This window comes from Sminthopsis crassicaudata, chromosome 1 (genome assembly GCF_048593235.1).
Source record: "Sminthopsis crassicaudata isolate SCR6 chromosome 1, ASM4859323v1, whole genome shotgun sequence".
NCBI lineage: Eukaryota > Metazoa > Chordata > Mammalia > Dasyuromorphia > Dasyuridae > Sminthopsis > Sminthopsis crassicaudata.
Window position 1 is genome coordinate 31,374,060 of NC_133617.1, and position 19,216 is coordinate 31,393,275.

The 19,216-nt window shown below is 44.7% G+C and overlaps 1 protein-coding gene across 1 annotated transcript; it reads left to right on the forward strand.

The window, feature by feature from the left end:
- The first annotated feature begins 52 nt into the window (after nt 1-52).
- On the forward strand, nt 53-17,255 carry GPN3 (GPN-loop GTPase 3). The gene is made up of 8 exons (XM_074297535.1): nt 53-219; nt 5,741-5,849; nt 9,414-9,581; nt 11,500-11,624; nt 12,624-12,739; nt 13,008-13,104; nt 14,031-14,159; nt 16,486-17,255. Exons 1-8 carry the CDS (start codon nt 172-174, stop codon nt 16,546-16,548), a joined length of 855 nt encoding a protein of 284 aa, XP_074153636.1. The 5' UTR covers nt 53-171; the 3' UTR covers nt 16,549-17,255.
- Nucleotides 17,256-19,216: the final 1,961 nt, after the last annotated feature.

Below are 19,216 nucleotides of genomic sequence, written 5' to 3' on the forward strand. Positions count from 1 at the left end.
ATGAGTGAAGGGGGCAGGGACCGAAGGCGGGCCCTCGGTTTCGATTGGCCTTCCCGCCCCTCCCGGAAGTTGAGTCGCGGACGGGGCGCACTCAGAAGTTGCCGGGACGCTCTGGGCGTGCTGCTTCCTCTCTGACTCTGTCGGGCTCGGCGGGGACCCACGAGGATCAAAATGCCTCGATACGCGCAGCTGGTGATGGGCCCCGCCGGCAGCGGAAAGGTCAGTGTTGGCAGGAGGGGGTCGGAAACGCGACGGAAACTCTAAGGCTCCCGGCGACCCCCAGGGTGGCTGGAGCGTATCCCCATGGTACACAATCCTCAGACTGGGTTCTACAGCCGCCCCCAGACTCCGGGTGGGATGCCCGGGATCGCGGGGCAGGGACTGGTTCAGGAGCTGCCTCTTTAGCGTCCCAGGGAATGCAAATATGAACTTTAGAGGACTTGACATAACATTCACTTAATAGGAGCAGCGTGGAACAGCGGACGTCGAGTCTGCTCCCAGGCACAGGCTGACTGGCCCTGGCCCAGTCACCTCTCACCAAGAAAAACTGGCATCTGCCGAGGTGGAGGGCACAACCACCCCGGGAACGTCCAGCTCCACTCCACCGCCAACCAATTTAATAGTCAATTAACATTTATTAAGCTCCTCGTACATAACAGGCACTGATCTAAGCGGCAGGAATGCAACCTAAAAGGAATAGAAATGACTAACACTGCCCCAGATCCTAGAGATATCAAAGGAGGGCTTGACGTTATAGAAGCTAATATCAGCCCATTATAGATAATCTCCTAGCTGTGTGATTGTGGGTAGTTCACACTTTTCTTTTGTTGTAAAATTGGACTCTTAATAGGGATTTTAGATAGGGATTTTGTATAACTTAAATGAGGTGATGCCATCAATGGCAAATCTTAAAACATCAGGACCCCCTGTAATAGGGGTCTTTTCAATTTAATGAAATTTGTGGGAGGTTTTTTAGAGGGGAAAGGAAACATACACAATTGTGTTTGTGTTGTGTAGTGCCTGAAGGCACTAACTAGTTGCCATCACCTAAAGATTTTTCATGCTAAACTTGTAGCATCATAGATTTAGGGCTGGAAGTGACCTTAGAGATGAATTAATCTAATCCTTTAATTTTACAGAAAAGGAAACTGAGGCCTAGGATAATTAAGTGTCTTGGCCAAGCCATGGGCCAGGAATCGAACCTAGGGTCTTCTGACTTCTAATCCAGTTCTCTCTTTTACTGCATTGTAGCCTGTTTGATCTTGGACTTATCATATACCCCTTTCTGAGCCTCAGTTTCTTCCTTTGTAGAAATGATAAAGCCAGACTCTAAAGACCCTACCAGCTCATATGCCCAGATCTCTAGCATGAAGAAGTTGAACCAGTTAGCCTCTGAGTTCCCTCTCAGCTCCAAAACTAAGATCATATTAGTTCAGAGTTATCTCTCTAACACGATGGCTGTAGAATTGCAGTCTTTCATAACTTTGTAAAATGCTTCTAATACCTGAAGTGGCTCCAGGGGGTTATTTTAAGTGTGGCCTTATTGAAACAGAGGAGTCATAGAGTAAATATGAATGCTGCTTCTTGGATTCAAAGCCAGAAAACTTGAGTTGGTCTCCCAACCATAGAGTCATCCTGGACTCTCTCATCCCATTATATCTAAGCTATTGCCATAGTTTGCTGATTTCACCTTTGTAGCATCTCTTGTCCATTTCACCTTTGTAGCATCTTTTGTCTATTTAACTTTTTTAGCATTTCTTGTCCATTTCACCTTTGCAGTATCTCTTGTCCATTTCACCTTTGTAGCATTTTTTGTCTAACTTTTGCAGCATTTCTTGTCCATTTCACCTTTGCAGTATCTCTTGTCCATTTCACCTTTGTAGCATCTTTTGTCTATATAACTTTTTTAGCATTTCTTGTCCATTTCACCTTTGCAGTATCTCTTGTCCATTTCACCTTTGCAGTATCTCTTGTCCATTTCACCTTTGTAGCATTTTTTGTCTATTTAACTTTTGCAGCATTTCTTGTCCATTTCACCTTTGCAGTATCTCTTGTCCATTTCACCTTTGCAGTATCTCTTGTCCATTTCACCTTTGTAGCATTTTTTGTCTATTTAACTTTTGCAGCATTTCTTGTCCATTTCACCTTTGCAGTATCTCTTGTCCATTTCACCTTTTTAGCATCTTTTGTCTATTTAACTTTTTTAGCATTTTTTGTCTATTTAACTTTTGCAGCATTTCTTGTCCATTTCACCTTTGCAGTATCTCTTGTCCATTTCACCTTTGTAGCATTTTTTGTCTATTTAACTTTTGCAGCATTTCTTGTCCATTTCACCTTTGCAGTATCTCTTGTCCATTTCACCTTTTTAGCATCTTTTGTCTATTTAACTTTTTTAGCATTTTTTGTCTATTTAACTTTTGCAGCATTTCTTGTCCATTTCACCTTTGCAGTATCTCTTGTCCATTTCACCTTTGTAGCATTTTTTGTCTATTTAACTTTTGCAGCATTTCTTGTCCATTTCACCTTTGCAGTATCTCTTGTCCATTTCACCTTTGTAACATCTTTTGTCTTTTTAACTTTTGCAGCATTACTTGTCCATTTCACCTTTATAGCATCCAATACACCTTCTTCTCTTCTCTCGCATTGCTTCCCTCAAGTGCGGACCTTCATCACCTCACACCTAGACTATGGCAATAGCTGCTGAAGGGTCCGTCTGCTTGCCTTCAGGCTTCCTCCATTTAAATTCATTCAGCTGCTAAAGTGATTTTCCTAAAATGGAATCTCACACACACACACACACACACACACACACACACACACACACACACACACATACTCACTCTGAATATATTTTATAGGTTCCCTTTTGTCTTCAGGACAAAATACAAAATCCTCTGGTATTCAAAGTCCTTCATGACCCAGCCTCCTCTTACCTTTCTAATCTTCTTACACCTTACTCCCCAACACAATCTTTTAGGTCCTGTGATATTGCCCTGGCTTTTCCTCAAATCAGGCATTCCATTTCTTTCTTTCTTCAAATTCCAGCTAAAATCCCATCTTTTACAAGAAAAATTCCACCATAATTCTAGTGCCTTCCTCTGTTAGTGACTTCCTACTTATCTTTATATTTGTTGCTTGTTGACTCCCCCCAAAATTGTAAGATACTTGAGAGACTGTCTTTTCTCTCTTTTTGTATCCCTAGCATTGCCTAGCATATAATAGACACTTAATAAATGTTTATTGATTGTTTTACTCTTCATTTTCCTGGGCCTCCACATGTTCAGCTATAAAATCAAAGATATAGGTAAATGATCTCCAAGGTCTTTTTCAGCTCTGGATTCTATAATTCAAGGTTTGTTTCAGCTTTTGTGTCCCTAGTGATAAGCAGTAGTCAGATAATCCCCATTTAAGTACTTCTTATGTCCTAGGTGCCCAGAGATACAAAGACACTGATCAATCCAAACACAAACATTTATTAAATAATTACTGTGTGCTGAGCACTACATACAAAAATAGTAATCTATGCTATGAACATACATTTATTAAGTATCTGCTGTATGCCAGGGACTACTGGTAAATGCTAGAAAATACAAAGACAAACATGAACCAGGCCCTGTCCTCAAGGGAGATAAGGGAAATAGCATATGAGCAGCTGAGTGCAGGTGTGATCATTCAACAAGCAGTTATTAAACACATTCTGTCTTAGACTATAATTTACAGAGATGCCAGCTTTCACCGGCAGGAGTTTCCTATACCAGTAAAATGCCTCGATGATCCTTTTGCTGTCCTTTGAGTCTGAGGCTGAGCTCATGCCCAGTATCCCTGCCCTCAGTGAGGGAAGGTCAGTGTACTTTGGAGGTGAAGGACTGTGGAGTAAGGACTGGAGGAGACCTTAAAGGCCATCAAAGCTAATTACTCCAGTTTAGACATGAGAAAACTGAGACCCAGAGCCACTAAATTGCTTGACTGTGATCACTTTGGGAGGAAGTAGAAGAGTCAGGATTTAAATCTAAATCTTCTCATTCTGGCAGCTCAATAGTCTGGAGTTAGGAAGACCTGAGTTTAATTCCAGCCTCAGATAAATCCCTTCACCCGGTTTGCCTCAGTTTCCTCATCTGTAAAATGAGCTGAAGAAAGAAATGGCATACCACTTCATTGTCTTTGCCAAGAAAACCTCAAATGGGGTCATGAAGAGTTAGACAAGATTGAACAAAAAAAGGCCTCTGACTCTAAATCCAACACTCGTTATGTTACTCTATATCAGTCAGCTAGCAAGCATTTATTAAATGCCTGCTGTGTACTGTACAGTGCTAGGCAGTGGGAATACAAAGAAAGATAAAAGACAGCTCTTGCACTCATCTAATGGGGGAGACTACATGCAGTTGTATCTCTTCCCACTGTAGACCTCACCTCTCAAACCTCTCCTTCTCTGAAGGAGAATTCTGTTCTGTTTAATTCGGTAAGCATTTAATATGCTGAATCTCAAAGGGTCCCAAGGTGAGAAACTACACAGCTCCTGCCCATGGGTTGGATGCTTTCACTCCTCTTGGGGATGGAGCTTCCCAGGTAGACTCTGATGGGGCCAAAAGAGAGAGCCAGCCCATGTACCTCTTGTAAAATGGAAGGAGATCACAACAGTTCTGGGCTTCAGGCAGGCTTGTGACCCCTTTTCACTGAAGAAATTTTTATATGATCCTGGGTACATAAGTGTATTAAATTGATACACAAATCAAACATTTGCTGATAAATCATAATTTTGTGCAATTCAGAGCTGTCAGAAGAAATGAAGAACTTGTGGAGGAAGCAGGAGAGGGATTGGATAGAAGTCCCTGCTTGGAATGGTAGGGGAATGCAGTACCAGTTCTGGTGGCTGAGGACAAGAGTTCAAATCCTGGAGGCTGAGGACCTCTTACCTGTATGACTTTCCTGGGCTGCAGTTTGCTCAGCTGTAACATGAGAAACTTGAGTTAGACCTCTGAAGTCCCGATCAATAATAGCCTCTAAACTTAAGGATTTAGACCCGAAAGGGACTTTAGAAGTAATAGATCCACCCCCACCCCCCATGACCCCATTGTACGGGTGAGGACACTGAGATGCAAAGAGTTGAGGTACTTGCTGAAGGTCACTCCTGCAGCCAGGCAGGATCATCACTGGAACAGGATCCCAGGCCTCCTGACTCTGCTGGGCTCAGCACTGCCTCCACTAGTGCTGCCCCTTCCCTTTACAGATAGGAAATCGTGGCCTAGGGTGGTCAATTAATTGGCCCAATTTCACACAAGTAGCTGGGATTTGAATCCAGGTCCTTGAACTGCAGATCACTGCTCTTTTCTCTCCTGCTTTGGATGAGACCAAATGAGAAAAGTCTCCAAGCATCCACCTAGAGGCCATCGAGCAGCTCTGAAGATCTGTGGCTTTTGTTCTAGAAGTGGGCAGACCAATCAGAAGCTGTTCAGTCTACTCAAAGACAGAGTAGAAAGAGGTTCTCACTGATCTATGAGCCCTCCCAACTAACCGCCTGCCTCCTTCCCATCTGTCAGCCCTGTCTGTCTGTCTGCCCTGTCTGTCTGTCTGCCCTGTCCCATCTGAGTGCTGTTCTCTGTTTTCCTTCATCTGCCTCTTTCCCTTCTGTACCCTCCTCTCTGGCCCTGTCCCACTGGGTTTGGATAATCCCCTCTGAACTCGTAGCCCTCATGGTCCCATCTGCCCCACCCCCCCAGCTGCAGCTTTCCTGTCATTACAGAGCACGTACTGTCACACCATGGTCCAGCACTGTGAAACCCTCAACCGCTCCGTCCAAGTGGTGAACCTGGATCCTGCAGCCGAGCACTTCAGCTACCCTGTGATGGCAGGTAAGCAGCCTGCTCTCCCCCTTCCTACTGCCCCGGCTCCCCTGCTGCCCTTCCCTCCGGACCCCAGCCGCAGCTAGCGCACGATCCATGAAGGGAGAAAGCGTGCAGTGGAGGAAGGAGGAAGAAGCGAACGCAGGTCCTACCCCTAAGGAACAAGCTCATTTCTCCCTCAGTCCCCAGTCTGAAACCTGCTTCAAGTTAACATTCAGGGGACTTCAGGAACCATTTATTAGGCCCCTACTATGTGCAGATAATAACTGGTTCCCTTCAATTGGACAGGCATTTAGTAAGTGCCTATTATGTGCTAGCCACTGCTGATGCTGGGGATAAAAGACAAAAACTGAGTGGTTCCTGACCTCCAGACAGAGGGAGAAAAGTAGATACAAGATAGTCAGAGTGTAGATGAGTGTCTGTGCCCCTGGGGTCTTCTTGCCCTGCCTCCCATTACCTTTGCACCTGGTTCGGATTTGTGGGCACATGTCCCAGCCCTTCCACGGTTTCCTCTTCTGGGGGATGTCAAACCTTGTTCTTCCATCATCCTCCTGGGGGAGGGAGGGGTCTTTGAAAGTGTCAGGACTACAATGGTCCCCTAGTCCGTGCTGCTTCTCTGACCACCCCCTGTTCTGGTCATACATACTAAGAGCTTCCTAAGGTGGCCAGGGCATCGAGGGATGAGTCGTATATCAAGGGAACCCCCAAAATGCATCTACTTTGACCAAGTTGGATTTATACCAGGGGTGTAAGGATAGTTTAGCCATAAGAAAACAACTAATGTAATTAATCCTGTTAAGAAAAAAAACCACCCCAAGCAAAGGGCGTTATGCAGGAAAGGCCATTGACAAAGTCCACCATTTATTTATATTTTATACTAAAACAAATGCTAGCCAACAAAGCTGAGTATAGAAGAGTTGTTTTTTAATATGATCAATAAAAGTGGCTTTTGGAAGGAAGCCCAGATTTAGAGGCTAAAAACCTAGATTCAAAACTCAGTGGACCAGCCACCTCATTCTGGGAGTTCCCTTTACTCAAGGGTCAAGCAGACCTTCGGGGGATCCTCCAGCTTTTAAGCTTTCCAGGAAACCCAGACCCAAGGCAGCTGGAGTAATTGTGGCCAGTGTACCGGTCACCAGGGTCTGGCTGAGCTGGACTTTATCCTCCTATCATTGCTGGGACTCGCAATCCTGATTTTTTTTTCCCCGTGGCTTCCCCTTTATCTCTGACACGACCTTCTCACCCACCATTCTTTCTAACTTCCCTCTTTCTGTCATATTAAAATTGTAGCTTGTTCTGGTCCTCCATCGCCACGCCTCTGGTCATACGCTAAGGTTAAAAGTAGCCAGTATGAAAGGGCAATGGCAGGAAGTGAGACCACAGAGGGAAATCTCACATACAGACGTCCCAAAGCACAAAGCAGCGGCATTTACAATCTGCCAAAAGCCACATCCGTAGTATGGTGGGTACTGGCTGACTCAGCCATGGCAGGCTCTCTGCCTTCAGGGGCTGCAAAATGCAAACTCCAGACCCTCCTATGGGCCTGGATGCTGCTGACTCCCAGGTGCTGCCGTTCTATCTGGATATCACCTGGATTTCCTCTTGGGCCAGCTCCATGGTGGTGCAAACAAGAGTTAGTCTGTACCCTCCAAACCCTGGGAAAGTGAAGCTCCGTTCCAGCGTGGAATGCCTATCCATCTGCACGGGTCCCTGCTGCCCAGGGCCCTGAATGCCCTCTGCCCTTCCTCATCGTTTCCCTCCTCTCCCTCATCCCTCTGCCTCTCTACTCCCTCTTGCCACTCATCTCTGCCCCTCTGTGTCTGGTCGCCTCCACTCTCTGTGCCTCGCCCTGCTGCCATTGTGGTCTTTCTTGGCTTTTGCTCAAAGATCCATGCCCACCTGCCCCATTTGCAGGTTTCATAAATTAATTAGCAGTTCGGGACCCTCTTCATCCTCCCCATAAGGTATCCTGCAGTTTTTCATTCTTCCTCTGCTCCTCCTGCCCAGTATCCTCTGAAATAATCCCCTTCCTCCACTTACGATGTCGCCATCTCAGTCCTGCCCAACATCTCCTACCCGGGCTCCCTGTTGGCAGCCCCTCCCATCCCATCCCCCTTGCGCTGGTCCTCCACAGAGCAGCCTTCCCACAGCCGGCCTGGCCGTGTTTCTCCCTTGCTCTGTAAACCCTTTAGTTCATGTTAAGTTGCTCAGCTCCCCTTCACAAGCAGTGTTCCAGCCAGACTGGTCTAGCCCACCATTTGGTATGACTTCTCCCGCCTCCGTGCCTCTGCACGAGATGTTCCTCACATGGGGATGCTCTTCCACCCCCTCTTTACCTCTCAGCTCATCATGCTGCTCCTTGTGGAGCCTGAGCTACCACATCCGATCCTCAGAGTCCTTGTATTGTATAAAGTTGGTCTGGCAGATGGCTGGAGAACCAGCCCAGGGGGCAAGCACACCAGGAATGGCAGCCACCGGTTCTCTGACCATAGCCCCCAGCCCCTAATTACCTTTCATTCAAATTTGCACCAGTCAAAGCTAGTTACGTAGAAGTGGTCACTAATTCCAGCCCAGTGGAGCTATCGAGTATGAATCTGTATAATGTGACCACTTTCCTTGATTCCTAATGAATTTGAATGATGTGACTTGACAGATGTATTGCAGAACTTCCTGGGGGAAGGATTCTTATCAGGGGAATCCCAAGTTTGGACCATCTCCATCCTCCCAGCTCACCCATAAAATACCAATTTGTGTATATACTCAGATAGGATATAACCTCCTTGAGAGCAGGGATTGATAAGTTTTTGTCTTTGTCTCTCTTGGGCACAAGAGGAGCAGAATTAGCATTTCTTTTATTAGTTGGAAGATAGTAGTATTCCATCCTGAAATCTGACCTTGACTCTCTCCAGCTCAAGAAACTCCATTGGCTCCCTATTGTCTGTGGGACCAAACGTGAATCCTCTCCCTGGCAGTTAGAACCCTTCTGGGCCCACACGTGACCCCACTTCACACACTCTCTGTACATGAGCCAAAGCAGCCCTTTCCTGTCCTTTAGTTTCTGTCTCCTGCCTCTTTGCTGTGGGAATGCCCATTAAAGACCCTTCCCCTTTCATGCCCGCAGCCTCCCTGATTCTCTTCACAGCCCATCCCTGCGGGAGCCGCCAGCTGCTCATCCTGCCACACCTTCGCTTTTTTGAGTCTGTTCGGATGCTCTCAGGCCAGTAGTCCTCAATAGAACCTGAGCTGCTTGGGGGCAGGGACTGCTCTTTGTCTCTCTGCCCTTGTGGTCCAGAGCGGAGCAGAATCCCTAGTACAGAGAGGAGTCCCGTGGCTCTGGTCTGTGACTGACTGACCCAAGGCCAGAGAATGCCTCTGTGATGTGGTGGCGGGTTCAGTTATAACTTGTAAAATGGGGCCTCCGACTCCAATCCGGGGAAGCCCCGGACGTGATTGCGGACGAGGGGCCCACCTTGCTGTGGATGATGAGAAGGCTCCCTGCGGGTCAGCAGCAGCCATGGCCTCCCTCCAGCGGGGCGGCCTTTGCCCTGAGCACTCTGGGCTTTGTCCTTTCAGACATCCGGGAGCTGATTGAGGTGGATGACGTCATGGAGGATGACTCCCTGAGGTTTGGCCCCAACGGCGGCTTGGTCTTCTGCATGGAGTACTTTGCCAACAACTTTGACTGGCTGGAGAGCTGTCTCGGGCACGTGGAAGACGACTACATTCTCTTTGACTGTCCAGGCAAGTGCATCCTTCGGTAGTTGTTGGGGAGGCGGGAAAGGGCCTGGACTCTGCCAGCCTGAAGGCCATGGGCCACAGGTGCATGGAGGATGGACACTGGCCTGGGAATCGGCAGGTCCTGGCCCAGACCGTGCTTCTGGTGCTTATTGCCTCAGGCTACCCTTCCTGCACTAGATCTATGTCCTATCAGTCAGTCCACAACAGGGGGCGCAAATAGGGACCAGTCACTAAAAAAGAAGAATTTTCTCTGTGTCCTCCAGCATCCTGGGATGTAGCATTAGCTCACTCTTTTCCTCCTCCTGGATTTTCCTAGAACCTCAGTTGGAGGGGATTTGAGAAGCGGCTCAGTCCAACTCTTACCAAAAGAGTACCATGGTTACATTTTGGCTAAGGGGTCCCTTCCAAGGCGGCCCATTCCCATCCCCGACTCTGAGCCCAAGGCATACAAGGAAACCCAAGGTCAGATTCTGTTCTCAAGGTTCTCAAGGTTCTCCCATTCAGACAAGAGAGAGAGTGCACACATGGCTACATATGGACAAGATAAATTCATGGTAAACGGGAGGCGATCTCAGAGTGAAGAGGAAGAGGTGGCAGGAAAGGCTTTTGGGAAAAGGTGGGATTTGAGGGGAAGGAAAGGGCTTTAAAAGTCAAGCCAAGGATTTTATACCTGATCCTAGAGGTAACCAGGAGCCATGGAGTTGATTCAGGATTAGGTCATGATGGGGTTAGATTGGTGCTTTAGGAGAGCTGAGTGGAAAATGGCCTGAAGGAAGGAAAGTCTTAGGGTAGGAGCACAGCCAACGTCTTGGGGAGTTCAGGGGAGAACATCCTCAGGATGGGGCTACAGGTTGTGGGGAGGAGTGGCTTGCTGTTTATTAAATGGCAGAATGTGCTCGTTCCATGAATGGCTTTCATTCTGCTAAGTCGCAGGAAGCCCACTGAGGTCAGATTTGTCTGCATTTTAACACCTTTATTTGAGCTTGTTCATCATTCATAACTTTTGAATTTGGGCATAGTCATCTGGGGCCTTGGGCCTTTGTGGGATTGGATCACATCTGCAGTAGATAGAGCAGTGAGATTGGAGTCAGGGAGACTCGAGGTCCTGGATTCAAATCTGGCCTCAGATACTTCCTAGCTTTGTGACAAATCACTTTATCCTCTTTGCCTCAGTTTCCTCATCTGTAAAATAAGGTGAAGAAGGAAATGGCAATCCAGCCCTGTATCCTTGCCAAGAAAACCTTAACTGAGGTCACGGTCAGCCATAACTGTAACAACCGAGCAACAACAAATAGATAGCTAGCTAGAGAAATATAGATATAACGTATATATATGTGTGTATATATTGACAGACATACACATACCTACGTATGTAAATATATATAAGATATTTCTTATATGCCCCTGGCTAAATCATAGGGTCACAGTTAAAGCTGGAAGGCCCTCGGAGGTCATTTAGCCAAGTCTTATTGGTGAGGAAGTTGAGGTGCAGGTGGGTTAAGTGACCCACGGTTACTCCCTCTGGCTCCAGAGCCTCTGATCTTTTTAGATTGCAAACCTGAGGCAAAATGGACCTTACTTTTTTGTCTTTGTGTGCCAGTCCCTAGCAGGGACTTTAGAAATGCTGATCGACTAATCTAGAGGTGCGTAGACCGGTATTTTTAAAGGTCTGATCTTAAGACCAAACACAGGAGTTGAGGAGGCACAGAGGGACCGTCTTAGAACATCTCTCCATCTCTCACCTTCTAGAATGTTTTTGCCTTTAATCCCAGTAGAAGGAAAGCTCTTGGAGGGCAGGCCTCTGTCTGTGGCCTGTCACCCTGGGTCACCTTCCTACCGTACACACGCCGTGCCCTGAGCCGATTTCCCAGTTCTCCGGTTTCTTCCTGGGGCGCTCATGTCTGTCGTGTTCTCCATGCAGGCCAGATCGAGCTCTACACTCACCTGCCCGTGATGAAGCAGCTGGTGGAGCGCCTGCAGCAGTGGGAGTTCCGCGTCTGTGGGGTGTTTCTGGTGGACTCTCAGTTTATGGTGGAGTCGTTCAAGGTAGGCCGGCCGGCCGGCTGGAGTTTCTTGCAAATGTGGGTGCAGGCCAGAGGCAGCCAGCAAGATGGGTGGAATGTCGGACTTGGAGCCAGAGGCACCTGGGTCCAAATCCTACCTGTGGCCCTTAATCAGCTGCAAACCTTCAGCCTCTGAGGAGCAGACCACTGTCCAAGGCGGTAACTTGTGGATGGGGCAAAATCCGCCCCAGGGAAGGAACATTATGTCGCAGGAGCCAAACAGGCGAAATCATAGGCTCCTCAGTCACCATGTTGGGTGTGGGTGTCCTGGCGTGTCAGGCTCTCAGTCCACAAATGCACACGCTTCCCCCCGGCATGGTTCAAAACTCCTATGGGCGTTTGCCACTCATTGTATCCCCCTTCAGCACAATGCGTGGTGTATTTTTGTTGTTCACTTGTGAGTATTGCATCTGATTCTCAGGATCTTGGGGTTTTCTTAGCGAGATTCTGCAGTGGTTGGTCCATTTCCTTTTCCAGGTCATTTTACAGATGAGGAAACTGAGGCACACAGAGTGAGTGACTTGTCCAGGGTCACCCAGCCAGTGAGTGTCTGAGGCCAGATTTAAACTTGGGAAGCTGTCTTCCTGATTCTGGGCCCAGAGCTCTAAGCATTGTACCATCGAAGTACCCACTTACTATAGTAAGTGCTTGATAAATGCTTGTTGACTGACAGGTTTGTGATGAAAGCCGATGGAAACCCAGTGAGCAGGGAAATGGGGCTGATACAAATGCAGCTTTACATTGTGGTGGGGCTTCTTAAACTTTTCCCATCAACCCCTTTTTGCTGCAGAAATTCTTATGCAATTCCAGGTACCTAGGTGTATAGACTTTCAGACTTTCCTGGTGACCAAGTAGTGACCGACCAGGTGATTCTTTTCAGCTTTAGCCATTCGGGAGCTGAAGGCCCTCGTGCTCTGCAGTTACCACTGAATCAACCAGAGAAAGCTCCGCATTCACCCTCTCCTTGTCGTTCCTCCTACAGTTTATCTCCGGGGTCATGGCAGCCCTCAGCGCAATGGTGTCTCTGGAAATCCCACAGATTAACATTATGACCAAGATGGACCTGCTGAGTAAGAATGCAAAGAAAGAAATAGAAAAGTGAGTTCTTCCATGACGCTTTTGTCCTCAGGGTCAGGAATGCTAAAATCCATCTGCCCATGTGAGGGCTGCAGTTTCCTCATCTCCTAAGTGAGATGTTAGACAGATGGTCTCCAGACATCATCATCCTGCTCCATATCTACAAATCTAAATCGCTTCCCCTCATGGTCCTTAGTTTCCCCTCTGAATTCCTTTCCAGCTCAGAATCCATGAACCTTGGAAAACCAGGTGATATCTGAATTATTCATGGAGCTCTCCTCTTTTTAAGGTTCCTTGATCCTGACATGTATTCTTTAATAGAAGATTCTACAGGTATATTAAGAAGCAAAAAATTCCAAAAGTTGACTAATGCCATCTGTGGATTGGTAAGATTTCAAATTATTTTTATACATTCACCTGGAAATGTAATTTGTAACACATGTTGTAATGCAATGAAAGCAGACAGGCAGTTTTCCTTGCATTTGTAAGGCATCATGGGTATCTTCGTTGCTGCTCTGTTTGCTGTCCTGTAGGGCCTAGTGACTAGGGCTCAGGAGCCATTCCTGCTCGAGGCTTCTCCACTCATCCCTTTCTCTCCACCCCCCCCAATATTACAGTAATATTACTTAGTGTAAATTTGTCTTTGCCTATTTAGGTACATGTTGTTTCCATCAATAGGACTGAGGCCCTTTGGGAACCAGGACTATTACAATTTCATTGATTTCTCCTTTATGCCTAGAGTTTTGTAATGAACTTGGGTTCCTCCAGTTAGATCTGGGAGAAGTCAGTTCTAACTAACTCATCTGATGCATGAGGAACCTAAGTTCCTTAACCAGGATCACATAATAATAAACTTTTAAGATAAGATTTGGACAATTTTGACTCCCAAGCTCAGTGCTCTATCCAGTATACTGTGCTTGATAGCAAATTTAATAAATACTTGTTGAATGGTCCTGAAACTCATGAATTTAGGGTTACTTCAGAGGCAAACCTCAGATAGGTACTGCCCAGGGAATCTCCCTCAGGCAGGGGTTCTTAACGTGGGATCATTGAACTTGGATTTTTTTTGTATTTTGACAACTATACTTTAGTGTAATTGATTTCCTCTGTGATCCTATATATTTACATTTTATTAATTCAAAAATATTATTCTGAAAAGGGGACCATAGATTCCCATCAGTCAGCATTTATTAAGCTCCTAATAAGTATGCCAGAATCAGTGGTAAGCATTGACTTAAATGAGATTGTAATTCTAAAGTCCCCTATAAAGGTCAGCCATTGTTCTTTTCAAAGATGGGTCTCTGCTCTGCAGATCGACGACTACAGTATGGTCCGGTTTTTGCCCTATGACCAGTCAGATGAAGAAAGCATGAACATTGTCCTACAGCATATTGACTTCACCATTCAGTATGGAGAAGACTTGGAATTTAAAGAACCAAAGGTAATTTGGGAGCTTGGGTGATATTTTGCAAAAATGTTCAATTGATTGAAAAATAAACCAACCTCACCGCTGATACATGAAGGTAACAGAATATTATCATTCTATAAAAAATGATGAACAAGCTGATTTTAGAAAGACCTGGAAAGATTTACATGAACTGAAGTTGAGCAAAACAAGCAGAACCAGGGATACCTTGTACACAATAACAGTAAGATTGTGCGATGATCAACTGTGAAAGACTTGGTAGTTCAGTGATCCAAACAATCCCAATAGACTTTGAACAGAAAATGCCATCTCCATCCAGAAAAAGATCTAAGGAAACAATGTAAATCAATACATGCTATGTTCACTTCTTTTTTCTGTTGTTTTTTTTTTTAATCTCTCCCATGATTTTTCTCTTTTGCCCTGATTTTTCTTTCCCAACATGATTCATAAAAGCAATCTATATTAAAACTAAATTAAAAAAAAAAACAAAAAACCTTATCCCAGTAATTTTCTGTTAGTTCCTCAATATTTGGCCCCTTCATTGTACCAAAGAAAAACAGGTGAGCAAAACCAAGTGGCCTGTGGCTTACAGTGTGTAGGTATGTTCTCCTTGACAAGAAGGGAACCTGTCTCATTATCTGCTCTTTGGGACTACAACCCCAAGATGAATATTGGACTTGTCTTTAATGATTCCTTAATCCCTTTCTAAATCATCTGAAGCTTTGATTTCCAGTTCTAAAAGAAAATGTTGGCTTTTCTTCTTAGCTTTTGAAGTCAGTTCCCTGTAGCCAGCCATACTTGAGTTAGGGTATCTATAATCCCAGACTTAGAGAAAAAAAGAACGGAAATCTAGAATGTCACCCTGTTGCTTTTGTATGTGGGTGTTAAGAGCAGCAGTGTTCAACAAGAAGTGCACACCTGTATCAGCCTGCTCAGCTGCCTAACAGTCAGTAGAAATGGAGAAGAGAATCCCACCTTCTAAAGGTGATGACAGCTTAATTTGCCAAATCACTCAAGGAAAAGGTAATGATGTATAGAGAGAACAGAGAGAGTTGTGGCTAGAATAGGAGAATGGACAAAATTCACCAGTCTTTTCAGGTTTCTCCATCTAGTCAAGTATGTAGCACAGAGCAGATGGGGTGAAGGGTAAAGGTGACAAGCTATTTTCTCACTGGAGCTCTGGGAATACTTTCCTCCACTGAGGTATGATAAGGATTAAGAGAAGCATAATCTGACATAAATAAGAGAAGATAGTAAAAGGAGAATTAAAAGAAGAGTGAAGATCTTATCCTGGATATCTGTCACCTTTGTGAGCATAACCATTAACTGAACATTATAATGTCAGATTCTTTACAGTTTGTTGATTGGTTTTACTGAAATTTCTTTCTCTTATTATTTAAAAAAAAAATTCTTTATTACCTTCCAGGAGTTAAGGGGAAGGATGTACGATGTAGGTGGAAACATATACAATGAGAAAACAAAAAAACACAGGGCAGCTAGGAGGTGCTATGTGTGGATAAAGCACCGGCCCTGGCAGGAGCACCTGAGTTCAAATCTCTGGCCTACACACTGACATTTACTAGCTATGTGAACCAGGACAAGTTAATTAACCTCGATTATCTCGACAAAAAAAGAAAGAAAACAAAAGACAATGATAAAAACTATTTTATAAGAGAGCTGGCTAATGGAGCTTTGTGCACTGGGGAAACTTACTACCACAACATTCCTAGTTGTTGATGAACGGTATTAGGTGACCTTGAAGGTTGGTGGACAGGACAGTCACTGAAGGAAGCAAATGCCCAGGCTTGGATCTGGCCCGTCTATTCTTTAAGCAGCTTCAACTGATGCTTTTGTTTCAGTTCTGACTCGTGGGTCAGAGACTCTTTTCACTTGTTGATTCTTATCATATCCCACCTGACTGGGGCAAGTGTTCTCAAAACCATACTCCTCCAGATAGGAAAAGGAGCTAAACAAAATTGTCTTTAACTTCCTCCTATTCTCCTCCTGTTTCATGTGAATTACAAGCAAACTAACTAGAGAAAATTTAAAAGGTCTTTGCTTTGTGTCCCTCTCACTTTCTCTTATGTCTACATTAGAATCCTGTACTGATTAGGCTTTTCCAGATAATTTGGCATTTATAGGATCTGTACCTGGGCCCTCCCAACAAGAAACTGTTTTTGTCTTTCTCAGTTACTTTGACCCCCAAAATATTGAATGTTTGACAGATATTTAACCCGCAATTAATCATTATTCGAAACCCACCCATAAATGCCACTATTGGCTCATTTTAAGGAAAAAAACAATTTTTTAAAATAACTTTCTTTTGTTTCTTTGCCGGAAGGAAAATGAAGAAGACAGCTCATCTATGTTCGATGAATATTTTCAAGACCTGGGGAATAAATGAATATATTTAATTTTTCCAGTGTTTAATAAAGTATGAAGAACTTTGCAGGCAGAATCTTACAAAGACTAGTTTTTAGCCTCAGGGAGAAGTGGATGGAGAATTCATCTTTCCATAGCAGAAAAGAGTATGAACTTCGTCACTTCCTCCTTCCCCTCAGCCCCCAAAGAAAAAGGATAATTTGGAAAAATCTACAAATGTTTCCAAATGGAGTCCTAAATTCTCTAGGATATATATTATATCCTGCCTGGGCTCTAAATATGATCTAACTCGGGATTCCCATTTAGAACAATTTAGGTTTGTAAAAAACAGAAAATTATGTGCTGACAAGCCCTTGGTGCTATTTCTAGTAGGGAAGGGTTCAATTTACTTTCACTTTGGGGGAAAAGATAGTTTGCATTGTGGTGTGGAAGTGGCAAAGAAGATTTCAGCTTCCTATCAAGAAAGAAAGATTACCTGACAACGTAAGCTACATCCAAATCTCATGGGGCCCTTCAGGACGAGATGATCTGTCTTACTTTGATCAAAGGCTGGTCATGAATGTGGTGGAAAGGATCCTTTTTTACAGATTCAATTTGGACCAGATGGCCTCTTTACTCAAATTCTTTCCTGTGGTTTTGCTGTGGAAAAATTATTCCATTCCCTTCCCTCAGAATGGATTGCCCAGAAATTAGTTTTGTAATAAGAAATAAAATGTTTTGTCTCAGTAATTCATAGCCTTTTTATATTCCAATTATATTTTGAAATCTCCCTCCCCCCTTCTTTTTTGGTCTAGACTTTAAATACTCTGTACCAAATACAGATACTTAAATACCCTGTAAATATATCTGTACCAGATGTGAATTAACAGTTGTATGTAACTTACCTATATTAATGAATTTCCTGGTTAAGTGACTTTTTCAGCCAGCAAGTGACTGGGGCAGTGTTGGAACTCGGGCCTTTCTGACTTTACGGCCACACAATTCTCTGCCCTCGTTGCTCATCCTATCTCAAAATTCTAAGTACAATTCTTGGAGCATGAAGAGAATTGAAACTTAGTCATTCCAAAACAGTAAAGAATCATGAGCTTTGGTTGAGCCAACCAAAACATGGCAGACATTGCAAGACATCTGACCTGTGCTTTTGTTTGCTCAGTGAAGAGGAAAGCTTTCATCTCTTTGAGATGTCCTTCATCTGGCCGGTCAGCATCAGGTGTTCTGTTAGAGCTGGAAATACAAACACCGTCAAAACCAACCCCTGCCACAAGGATCTTACAGGCTCCCGGGTACACTCAGGTGTGCTGCTACCTAGAGACAGATGGAAGTGGGAGGTCATTGGAACGGAACCTGAGAGACATGTCCCACGGACTCCCAAGTGGGAGATTCCACCCAGGTCCCCTGACCACACACCCCACACTCTGTGGGGCGCTCTGCTCTCTCCTGGGCTGTAGTCTGGAAGGGTTCCCCCTACAATTCCCTTGGAGCTTTTTTTTCTGAGCTCAGCATAATGTCCATTAGGCTCAGCGAGACATCGATTTTGGAGTTAGAAGGTCCCGTAAGAGAAGACATACAGAGGAGGGTATACAGGTATACACAATAAATATACAAATCAAATATTTACTGAGGACAAATCATAATTTTGCAACCCCCATATTGTCACGTGGTCCCCTATGGGGTTGTAACCCACAGTTTAAGAAGCCTCCTTTTATTAATGAGGAAACAGGTCCAGAATAATGGAGTGATTTCATAGAAAATTTTCACTTTGGGAGCAGGACTTAGTAGTCTATTGACCTTGCCCTGGTGATGAGGTCCTGAATGATAGGTGTGTTGGGCAGAGAGAAACTGGAACTTTGAAAAAGAAGGCCCTGATAGAGATCAGTTTAGTTCTGTGTTCTCACCCGATGTGCAGGTGATCCGGTCAGAAATCCAACTCATCTCAAGTCCCTGAGGCTAAATTTTTCCTATAAATCTGCTTCTGGCCCATGTCATCTGGGCTGCACCCTCTGGGTCAGTCCCACTAGGCCCTCTGCCTCCTGGTGTCTTTCCCCTTGTCCCTCCCATGCCACATAGTGTCTCTCCTAATCCCACCATGCTACTCAGCTCCACTTCTTATCGATAACTAGTTCTTTTAGGGGGACAAAAAATCCCTTTTAGGATTTAGCCTGCCCACTAAGGGCATGCTCCAACATTGTGGGATGTTTCCTTTCTCCTAGTAAATGACAAGTTCCATCAGGAAACTTGCCCTTTCCATCATTAATTATTAAAGCCCCTTTCTATGCTCAATCCTATTTCATACTTACCAATTCTGGTGTCTATTGTATCCTTCATTTTGTCTGTAACTTCTCCTAAATAAACCTATGTTTTGTTGTTGTTGTTGTTGTTTAATAATAATAGTTTTTATTTACCAGATATATGCATGGGTAATTTTACAACATTGACAATTGCCAAACATTTTGTTCCAATTTTTCCCCTCTTCCCCCTTAGATGGCAGGTTGACCAGTACATGTTAAATATGTTAAAGTACAAATTAAATACAATATATGTATACACGGCCAAACAGTTATTTTGCTGCACAAAAAGAATCGGACTTTGAAATAGTGTATCATTAACCTGTGAAGGAAATCAGAAACGCAGGCAGACAAAAATAGCGGTATTGGGAATTCTGTGTAGTGGTTCAGAGTCGTCTCCCAGAG

Bases quoted from the DNA above. Each gene is read 5' to 3' on its own strand.
- GPN3 (XM_074297535.1), top strand. From the start codon at position 172: ATGCCTCGATACGCGCAGCTGGTGATGGGCCCCGCCGGCAGCGGAAAG. The intron at 220-5,740 runs GTCAGTGTTGGC...CTGTCATTACAG, and splicing joins GCCCCGCCGGCAGCGGAAAG to AGCACGTACTGTCACACCAT. The intron at 13,105-14,030 runs GTAAGATTTCAA...TCTGCTCTGCAG, and splicing joins CTAATGCCATCTGTGGATTG to ATCGACGACTACAGTATGGT.